At 41.6% G+C, this 11,361-nt stretch overlaps 1 protein-coding gene across 1 annotated transcript in view; it reads right to left on the bottom strand.

The window, feature by feature from the left end:
• Positions 1-2,497: 2,497 nt before the first annotated feature.
• The window catches only part of RNF125 (ring finger protein 125), a 23,384-nt gene continuing 14,520 nt past the window's right edge, over positions 2,498-11,361 (bottom strand). The window contains exons 4-6 of the mRNA XM_019547500.1: positions 7,503-7,593; positions 5,239-5,346; positions 2,498-3,194 (exon numbers count right to left, since the gene is read on the bottom strand). Coding sequence (XP_019403045.1) covers positions 3,102-3,194; positions 5,239-5,346; positions 7,503-7,593 — 292 coding nt within the window. The 3' untranslated portion in view covers positions 2,498-3,101. The remainder of the gene's footprint in view (positions 3,195-5,238; positions 5,347-7,502; positions 7,594-11,361) is intronic.

The raw sequence follows: 11,361 nt of genomic DNA, 5'->3' as shown, positions 1-11,361 counted from the left end.
CTAGAAGGGGAGGTTTGGAGGCCTCCATTAGTGCCTGGAGAGAGACGGCATATGATTTGGTAGAGCCCAGTGTCAAGTGTAGCGAGCCCAGAGCACCAGAGGGGTGCAGCTAAGGGGGTGCAGAACTAGGTGCCCAGGAGAGAGGCACTGAGCCAGGCATCCGAGAGAGTGGCCCAGAAAGCTAGAAACCAGAGAACCCGGTCTCTGTGTTGCAGGGAGACGGGAGCCAGAGGGTTCAACGCCAGGGGCGTATAGAGATGACAATGGTAGTACATGGGTAACACCTGCGAGACATAGGAAACATGTAGGGGAGGTCAGAGCATGTATGTACCACCCAGTATAGATGAGTGCACAAAGGGTAGCCTCCCACCTAATAAACAACTGAATTATTTAGTAACAGCATGTGGCAGACAAGATAGGCGGTCAGACTGTTCAGGACAGGTGGGCAGGCGGACATGGAGGGTGGCCTCAGCATGGCCCACTGTCACACCGTTCATTATTTTGGTATAATCGTGGAAGTACAAAACACCAGGGCAACTATAGAAATGTGCATCAGAATTGGGTAAAACTATTTTTCTCCTTTTAACGCCTTTGAGCTGGCAAACATACATGTGAGTAGTGTCACTGAAGGCTACTGTACTTCTTGTATGCTTGAAGCATGTTTCTCAGGCTTGCAAAGTTGGACTTAAAATATTTAAAAAATCAGCTTTGATGAGCTCTTCCCTCTGTCGAATGCCCAGCAGCGAGTCCAGCATGTCTGAGTTAATCCAGGATCTGTCACAGCCTTCTTGTGTGACTTTAAGGACTCTTGTGCTTCAGTTTTCTCATCTGCAAATAGAGAATAATTTTAATTTACTTCATAAGGAAGTTGTGAAGCTAATTTAATTATGTTGTTGGTAAAGAGTTAGGTTTGTGACAAAGGTACTGTGGATGAGCAAAGATTTATTATAAAAGTACACAATGGTCCATTTGAACTTTGCTCAGTAGACTGAAGTAATTATTGATTAGCAGCTCCTGGCAAGGGGAGAAATTGGGCTGATGACCTCAGAGAAGTAAACTACAGGAAGGTTTATGTGAAGGTGTTCATGTTATTATTAATGTTATTGTAAATCTTGATCCTTTAATAAAGTGGTGACCTTGATGTTGACAACTAGTATGCCATGGAGCAATATATAGTATGGCACTGACCTTGTAAATCTTGTGTCGTTTTTGCCGCTGACAGAGACAACATGTAAAAAAAAACCTCAGGCAGCAGAAGTTTATGAAGAACATTTATTTGAAGGAAAGCATTTTAAATCAGACTCTTTCAATGAAATGAAATCAATGGTCCTGTCCACTTTTTATTCCTCATAATAAAACATATTTGTGAAATGAAATCTTTTAGGATTACACACAAGTTGGCAGAGTTTATACTAGGATGGTCATTTCCCTCTTACTGGGGGCACATTTTGAAATAACTTGGCACTTCTATTGTTCTGGTTAATCAGGTCACAGTGGTGACCCTCCAGTAATACCATGGCTTTGGCTAAGTGGGAGATGTCTAAAATCCTTTAGGAGCCATTAGATTTGGATGTCATAGGAGAATATACAGTAACTGGAGGACACTGCATGTGAGGTGAGTGATGTGGTGGCAGTGCAATTAAGGTGTGGCTCTAGCACTGAGTGATAGGTATTCAAATCTTGCTACCTGCATGCTGAAGGTGGTTGCTGGCTGATCCAATTGCAAAGGGGCACCTAGTCATTCAGGCTGGGGAGTCAAAGATGGGTGAATGTGAAGCTGACATCGTCTGTTCATGCCTGCCATGAAGGGGTAAACAGAAATCCACATTCTGGATGAAGAACAGGCAGCTCCTGGCCTTGCGTTCTCTGTGCACTCAAAGTCTCAAAAAAATTAATTTGGCTGTGCAAGGACTATGAAAGTGGCCTTTGGTTATAAATTGATCCTTGGTTATTTTTGTTCTTATGAGATGAAAGCTGAGAGTTGTGAAGTTATACCTTGAATTTCCCATATTTGATACAAAGCCATCATCACTTTGACCAAGAAGAAATGGCCATCTTTCTATTCAGATCTTTTAGAGAGATGCCTCTTAATGGCAATAAGGTGGAAAGCATTTCTGAGTCACAAGACATTGCATCTCCCTGAGCATCCCTGGCTCCTTTCAGAGTTTGTGGAGCAGAATCCAAACCCTGACAGTGACCAAGTATGCAGCAGTACTATTAATAAATCCCTTGCAAATGGAATGAGTATATCTTAAGTATGCAAACAGATTTACTATAAGCTGTTTTAATCATCACATATGTTTCTATTTACAAATGCACCCTTTAATTTTTTAATGTATGTACAGTCAACAAGTACAGAATTGAAAATGACTATTAAATATTACATATAAAATATTAGTCTTCCTATAAAAATTAGATAAGATGCATTACAGTACATGATAAAAAGAATACAGTTAAGAAACACTGTCAACCTCTTTAAAAGCTGTTGTTGTTATATTTTTTATTCTTTTTTACCTCTCTCCAAGATGTCTTTTTACTTACTGATTTAGCTAAATATCATCTTGATCTTTAAAATGCTACCAGTGTAATGCATAATTTTGTGGGCATTTTGATTAAAGTCAGTCGGTTTATTCATGAGGATATCCACTGCACTTTGTTTGACCTGTTTGCAAGATTCAGCCCTGTGTTTGTTTGCAATCAGTTGAGTGCTGTGGAATCCCAAAATGGCTCCTGCTTGTTTGCTGTCTGTTCCCAGAGTTGCAACATCATCAACAATAACCGGGAGACTGACCTACTCTTGGAATGTGCAGTCACAAGGTGCTGTGAGCTTCAGTCATTGTTCCTTCTTTGTTTAAAGATAAAACATTTGTTAATGAGAAGAACTCAGGCAACCAATGATCATTACATTTTAGCTGTTTAAAACCAGCACCGTTTTCTTTTCTTTTATGTTTCTGGACAATGGAATTAGAATTTAATGTAAAAAACAAAACAGTGTTATATTTAAGGAAATCAAAATTAAGCCTAACCAGGTTGAAAATGCTTCTTTAAATTGTAAAATGTAAATTTGAATTTACAGAGTAATCAACTCATTTTCAGTAGAATTATGTGCTGTTTGGGTGATTTGCCTGTACATATTCTATAAGTGACCGGTCTAAAACTCTTTCAGTAAGAGCTTCTTCTACTATGTTTATGTCCTGAAATAAGAAAAAAAAGTGATATAGTCAGACATGCAGATAAAAAACCATTATAATTTTAAAAAGAAAAGTCTATTCTTGAGTGCTTAGGCCTTCATCCAACAAAACACTGATTTCAATCAGGTTATGTGCTTGGTTAAAGTTAGGCATGTACTAAAATACTTGGCTAGATCAGGTCCTAATTTTCTACTCTTCAGTTGTAATCACTCACAATTTAAAGTGGGGAAAAGCCTTCACTGTAAAACTAATTAGAAGCAGGTAGGGTGCCAAATACAGACAAGCAAGAACAATACATTGATTATGCAAGAGTCAAGCAATGTTCATGTTATGACAGGTCCTGATTTGAGTGATGCATGTAATAGTATAGCATATAGAAATAACAAAAATCATTTGGGGAAAAATTCTATTTCACCTACTGAATGACCACAGTACAGCTTGAGATTGAGTTGCTTGACTGAGTTGTATGAGTAATTCTGTTACTCTCTCATGCCTGTTAAGGGAATAGAGACACACATGTGCATTGCAGGAGGGATTTCCTATTCTCCGCTATCCCTATAAGGGGGACACTTAGGCACTCACTATAAGGGGGACACTTAGGCACTCAGCGAGAGTAACAGAAACACTCCTACACAACAGCTGGGTAGCTCAAAGTTAGTCTCAAACTGCACATTAGTTGTTTACTGAGTGAAAAAGAATTCTGCCAGTGGTGTCTTGACACTATACTGAAAATAAAATAAAAAGACATGAACCATCAATAAAATACAATCCTCCAAAGTGAATTTCTGTTATATGCATGTAGTATGGCTTAGAATTTTATTGGTGTTCATGTGTTTGTTTGTTTTTTCCCTCATTTCTGGCATCACTTTGTCAGTGGTCTGGCCCAGTGGTTCCCAACCTTTTTTATATATTGCGGACCAGAGAACTCACTCAAAGAATGTCAGTGCAATGGGTATAGAAACAATGTAATTTACGTATTTAAATTTAATTTTTATGGCAGGGGGTTGCAAGGAACAGAGGCAGTGCTCCTCTGTTATTCAGAACTGCACTGCCCCTTTTCACAGACGCACGCTTTTTTAAAAAAATCCATTTTTTTTTAAGTTTGCTTGATCATCTCTTAGTCTTTGTGTTTGATACAGAAGTGACTAGCCACAGTTACCACAGTCCAATTTCAAAAGCTTAAGACACAAGCATTGGCCAAGTGAGGCCAGCCAATCAGCACGGCATGGGTATGGCCTGGGCATAGAACTGGTTGTTAGCAATGGTTAAAACTTATGCTACAACTTGGCAGCCAACCCCTTGCCACGCGCTGGTGGTTGGGAACCTCTGGTCTAGCCCTCACTGTAGAAAATAATGGATTAATGTCTTTTCTTGGGATGGCATCCAGTTGGATGGTAGTCAAGGAGATGCATGAAAAGTGAAAAAAGTTTATGAAATGTTTTAATACGTGTTAAAGCTTGTGATGTGGAGATAAGGTGTGAGAGGCATTTGAGATTTTCACCCACTGAAGCTAATGGGAGTTGAAGATAAACAACACTTTGCTAGATCCAACTCTAATTGAGGTGACTGTATCACAGGAATTCTTTCAACTTTTCCAATTGTTCTTGTAGAATCAAATTGGGATGTTTAATTGGCTCTTGGAATAATGAAACTCTTCACATATAATGTAGAACTTTTCATGTGAGGATCTCTAAGCACTTTACATAAGCACATGAGTACATGAGCAAATATTACTATCCTTGTTTCATAGATAAGGCTACTGAAGAAGAGAGCAGTCAAGAACTTGCCCAAGTCATGCCAGGGGACAGCAGTGGAAATGGGTTATACAATCCATGTGTCCTGACTCCCAGTCGGGTGCTCCTAGCAGTAGCTTTTGCTGCCTCCACCAAGTCTGTTGTGTTTTTGTAGTCTAATAACATGCCCCAGGCATGACATAACGGCAATCTAATCCCTACCTTCACATGACTTACTCATTGAAAGAGAGATGGAGGAAAATACAGATATGTTAGTATCATAACTTGTAAAAATGATTATATCATTTACTCACAATGTAGTCTTCATAATAGAATGTGTGTCTGAGTTGAAGATGCCTTATAAAATTCCTGCTGAAATATCCTGGATCTCTACCAGGTATTAAACGACAAATTGGACAGTACTATACATACGGAAAAAAAAGTCAATATTAAGTTGTCAGTACAGAGAACTCATAAAATAAAAAAATGTCAGTGTTAAAAGGAACAGAAATGTAAAATATCTGATCAAAGGGCATTCCTTTAGTGACATGAATATATTTACTGGCAGGCACAATGCACTTTCAGTCCAGTAGCCTATTAGGTTAATCCCAGTTGTGTATTATCTGTTCCTCTGATAGACAATTCTTGGTACATCTCCCCACAGCTTCTGCTTAACCCCTTCATTGTTACTGGCTGATCCAAGAATATACAGCGACAAGGCATTTGCTCAGCTTCCAGCACACGCTCTGTGATTTATTGTTCTACTAAAAAAAGTAGGGTTCTTACTGCCGTATGCCATAGTTTACTGTGTCTTTTAAAACACAAATGCCTGTGTTTTGTAAGGAGGTAGTTTTGTAGTGACAGGTCCTCTGTAATGGAGTTAACCGCTGTAACATTTACTTAAAACGATATAAAAAAGGTTAGTCTGCACTTAAAACAGATTTTGAATCCTGCTGGCCTCCTAACAAACTGAGAGCAGCTAAGATGGATCCTTTATGCTTTTATAGTTAACTTAGCAAGTGCTATCCTGGTATGAAAGAGGAGGTAGCAGAAGCTCATGTGAATACTTGAAGGAACAAGGTCTAATTTGCCAGGTCACACAATGCTTCCTAACGGACTTGGTTTCAGAATCAGGGGCCTTCCAACTGCAATAATTGACTGGAAGGGTAAGAGTGAATGCCACTAGCTTCTCCTGGGGAATCCTGTAGCAAGTGATGCAGTGGGAAGTGTTTAGTGGATACATCAATTAGAATGAACTTTATGGTTCCAGAAGAGGCAATTTCTTGACTTTTATGGGTTTCTCCCTATATGAATTTAAATTTGCTTTAAATATTGTTTAAACTGTGCAAATTGGAAAGGGACCATTTTAATACTGTGTTGCATGGTACATGTTATTTACTAGTGTCCTTGAGATACCATTCTTTGTGTAACTGATGTTTGATCTACGGGCCATATTCTGCCCCATAACTGCACACTGCTAATATTGATTATATATATTTGTCCTATCATAAATAAGCACGTATATTCTGACAAGTGTAAGAGAGGTTTTTTGACAATTACTGGGCTTGAATGAAACAATGCTGAGCCGAAATTAAAACCAGGCAACCAAAATTCAGCAAAATATTGCCTGCTGAGCTAGTACTTCTCACAAAATGTGAATACTGCCCTCAGTTCTAACTTATCTTCCTTCTAATTTGTTTGGTCAATACTACATATACAAGCCTATCAAACTATTAACATCAGTCTGACAGCAGTTAAACAGAGTAAAAACTACCATGCAGCAATAAAGTGTGACTTCTTATTTCTTACTGAAAAATGGTGTTGGTTGCTTCATACATCAGTCACTCAGTTCATAAACTCAGGCACTAAGAGTCATCTTATGTGCTTAGGACCTTGTCCTGAGCAAATGACTCTGAAGTTAATGGGAGTTGTGCACAGTACTTGTCAAGATCAGGTCTACATATAGACTGTAATCCTGTGCAGTCTGATATCTACAGTTATACCCTGAAGATTAGGGCTACTGTATACAAATTTCATTTATGCAGTTGTATTTTCTTAGATATGCATATAGTCCTCTCTAGCCCTTATGGATCATTATAGTAGTTTTCAAACTATAATATATGTATCTCTTGTGCAACAGAAATAGGCAATTAGAATATACATAGGTTGCTGTACATAAAATGAGGGCCTTGGACTTGAAGAGTATACTAAGGAAAAGTATATAGAGAATTAGAAAGTGGGAGAACCACTGGGTCTAGTAACATAATTTTGAAAATGTACATGGTTAGTCCTTACGTCCTTTGGAACCATGAGGGCATACTGGATTGTCTGGCCTTAGCTTTTTAAAATCAGTTGTCTGGTGCTGGAAGAATTGCAACCAATAGACTGGCAGGAATGAAGCACAGCTACATGGAGGACAGGCCTCTTTTACCATTGTGTCATACTCATAAAAAACTAAATTTGTAATGAATTTATCTTATTGTCCTGTGTTTGCTTGCAGACATTAGTAATCAATGTAACATGCAAGTTCAATTAAGTATATATGTGTGCATATTACTAAGCTGTGTAAAATAGTTACCACTGCTCTTCTTTCTGATCTGTGGTAAGTCAGACAATGGTCCATTAAATCATCTTCATTCAGTTCACACTGGCAAAATGGACAAGCATACCTGGGGAAAAATAGAAATGATATAGAATCACAGAAAATTAAGGTCAGAAGGGACCTCAGGTCATCTAGTCTCAACCCCCCTGTGCTCAAAGCAGGACTATCCCCAACTGGATCATCCCAGCTGAGGCTTTGTCTACCCAGGTCTTAAAAACCTCCAAAGATGGAGATTCCACAACTTCTGTGGGTAAACTGTTCCAGCGCTTCACTACCCTCTCAGTGAGAGTTTTTTCTAATATCTAACCTAAACTTCCTTTAGTGCAACTTGAGACGATTGCTCCTTGTTCTGTCATCTGCTGCCACTGAGAACAGTCTAGCTCCATCCTCTTTGTAACCACCCAGCTGAAGGCTGTTATTAAATTCCTGCTCAGTCTTCTCCTCTCCAGATTAAATAAAGTTTCCTCAGTCTCTCCTCATAAGTCATGTTCTCCAGCCCCCTAACCATTTCTGTTGCCCTTCGTTGAACTCTCTACAATTTGTCGAAATCTGTTCTGTAGTGAAGTGCCCAAAACTGGACACAGTACTCCAGATGTAGCTTTACCAGTGGCAAATAGAGAGGAATAATCATTTTCCCTCGATCTGCTGGCAACACTCCTACTAATGCAGCTCAGCATGCTGTTATCCTTTTTCACAATAAGAGCACGTGTTCAGCTTGTTGTCTGTTGTAATACCCAGGTCCTTTTCTGCAGGGTTGCTGCTTAGCCAGACAGTCTTCAGCCTGTACTAGTGTATGTCAGTGTTATATCCTAAGTGCAGGACTTTGTATTTGTCCTTATTGAAATTCAAGGGATTTGGTTTTTTTTTTGGTCCATTCCTCAGTTTGTCTAGGTCTCTCTGAATCCTAGCCCTACCCTCCAGCATATCTAATACTCCACCCAGTTTGGTATCATCAGCAAACTTACTGATGTTAAGTTCTAGGGGTGCACTGATGGAGAATTTTTGGGCCAATACCGATGGCTGATTTTTAAGGAGCCATATCGGCCGAGACTGATCCGATTCCAATATGCAGCTGGGTAGCTTGGGGACCAGCATTGGGCTGGTAAGCCTGGTGTGGGGGAAAAGGGGAGGGGAGGGAAGGGCCATGGTGTGGGGTGCAGATCTAGGACCCTGCGGTGAGGGAGGGAATGGGCATGGGGCAGGTGTTGCTTGGGTGGGGCATGGGACAGAGCCACAAGTGGCTTCTGTGGGGGGCAGGGAGGGAGTTCCTGCCCTGCACACACCCTGGGGGCGGGCACAGGGGGTGTATGCCCCCAAATCAGTGTGTGGGGTGGGGCGACTGCCACTGCAGGCTAGGGCCAGGCAGTGCCAGGGTCTTCCCGATGGGGGCTGGGCCAAGCTGCGCTTGAGGTGGACAGCGGTGGCGCTGGGAGAGGGTTATGGGGGGCGGGCTGCAACCCCTCTAGAATTTGCTGTAGCCCCCACCGTTCCCCCTCCCAGTGCTGCTGCCACATGCCCTGAGTGCAGCCTGACCCAGCCCCTCTGCTGGGAAGAGCTCAGCACAGCCCCCGGCCTCAGCCTGCAGCAGCAGCCACCTCATCTTGCACACAGATTCAGGGTACACGTCCTCCATGCCCTCCTGGGGTGTGCGCAGTGACAGGAGCTGCGCCCCACCATGGCCCCCAGATGAGTCACTCGCGGCTCCATCTCACGCCCACCCCAGCTGTGCAGCACCTACCCCATCCCCAGTCCCTCCCTCACTGCAGTCTGCTCCCCCCCACCCTTCCCTTCCATCACACCAGACTTACCAGCCCAATGCTGCTCTCCAAGCCACTGGGCGCCCCGTCTGCATGCATGCTGCAGCTATGCACGTGCACAGGGCATTTATTGGCCACATCAGGCAAAAAATGCCAATTTTTGATGCTGTCAATTTTCCCTATATCAGTGCTGATCAAATATAGGACTGATATATGGGTGCATCTATAGTAAATTCCAGATTATTGATGAAGATATTGAACAAAACTGGCTCCAGAACCAACCCCTGGGGCATTCCACTTGATACTGGCTGCCATCTAGACATCAGGCCATTGATTACAATCCTCAAAGCCTGACAATCAGACAGTTTTTTTTAATCTACCTTACAGTCCATTCATCTTCCTTAGCTTTCTTGTGAGAACGTTGTGGAAGACCATATCAAAAGCTGTGCTGAAGTCAAGGTATATATCATGTCTTCTGCTCCCCCTACATCCACACAGCCAGTCATGTCATCAGAAAAGTCAATCAGGTTGGTCAGGCATGACTTGCCCTTGGTGAATCCATGCTGACAGTTCCTAATCTCCTTCTCCTCCAAGTAATTAGAAAGTAATTTCTTGACAACCTGCTCCATGATTTTTTTCAGGGTGAGATGAGGCTGTAGTTCCTGTAGTTCTTCCTTCTTCCCTTTCTTTATGGTGGGCACTATATTTGCCCTTTTCCAATCACCTGGGACTTCCCCTAATCACCACAAGTTTTCAAAGATAATGGCCAGCAGCTCTGCAATCGCACTGGTCAACTCCCTCAGCACCCTTGGGTGAATCATCTGGTCCCATGGATTTCCATGTGTCCAGCTTTTTAAAATAGTTCCTAACCTGTTCTTTCGCTACTATTAGCTGCTTACCTCCCCACTCCCAAACTGTGCTGCCAGGTACAGTAGACTGGTAGCTGACCTTGCCTGTGAAGACCAAGGTAAAAAAAGCTTTGAGTACTTCAGTCTTTTCTGCATCCTCTGTCACTAAGTTACCTCCCCCGTTTAATTAGAGACCCACACTTTCCTAAATTTTCCTCTTGCTGCTTACACACTTGTGGGAACCCTTCTGGTTACCCTTCACGTCCCTTACTACCTGCAACTCCAATTGCACTTGGCCTTTCCTGACTTCATCCCTGCATGCCTGAACAATACTCCTATACTCCTCACTAGTAGTTTTTCCAAGTTTCTTCTAAACTTCCTTTATGTGTTTTAGCTCATTGAAGAGTTCCCTGCTAAGCCAAGCTGGTCTTCTGCCATATTTGTTAGTCTTCCTATACATCGGGATGGTTCATTCAGATGGTTCATTCCTGTGCCCTCAGTCAGGCTTCTTTAAAGTACAGCCAGCTCTCCTGGACTCCTTCCCCACTCAGACTAGCCTCCCAGGGGATCCTGCCCATGAGTTTCCTGAGTGAATTGAAGTCTGCTTTTCTGAAGTCCGGAGTCTTTACTTTGGTGCTCTACTTCCTTCCTTTCCTCAGGATCCTAAACTCAATCATCTCATGGTTGCTGCTGTATAAGTTGCCATCCAATTCTACATTCCCCACCAACTCTTCCCTGTTTGTCTTGGAATGACTCTTTTCAATTACAACATCTACACCAGTTATACTTGGACCATGGCTTTCATTCCACAAGTGACTTTTTAACTTACTAGTGTAGTTGTTTGTAGAAAATGTTATCAGAGATCACATTTTGTTTTGTTTTGTTTTTGTACTGTAGACATTAGTATGTCTTTCCTGAAGTCATGAATAATGCAACACATGTGCTATCTATCTCTATTAATGATGATATAAATTCATTCCCCAGGAGGGATGCAAACAGTTCCTGCATTATTACAGGTTAACCAACAACAATATAACACCACAATCCACCTTGGGGTGTTTGTATTAGTGTAGTTCTTTAGTTAACACTGCCTGTTCTCGTGGCTCCTGAGCCAGTCAGGACTCGGGTCCACAGCTATTAGCTGTCAATATAGTGAATATTGAAGGCAGTTGTATTTAGAATTTGGAGGGAAGACGCATACTACACAATTCTTCCAGCCTAGATCTACCT

Source organism: Crocodylus porosus, unplaced genomic scaffold (assembly GCF_001723895.1).
Source record: "Crocodylus porosus isolate Cpor-Errol unplaced genomic scaffold, CroPor_comp1, whole genome shotgun sequence".
In the NCBI taxonomy this organism is placed as follows: Eukaryota; Metazoa; Chordata; order Crocodylia; family Crocodylidae; genus Crocodylus; species Crocodylus porosus.
Note: the sequence above shows the minus strand (reverse complement) of the source record. Positions and strands in the feature narration are given on the sequence as shown.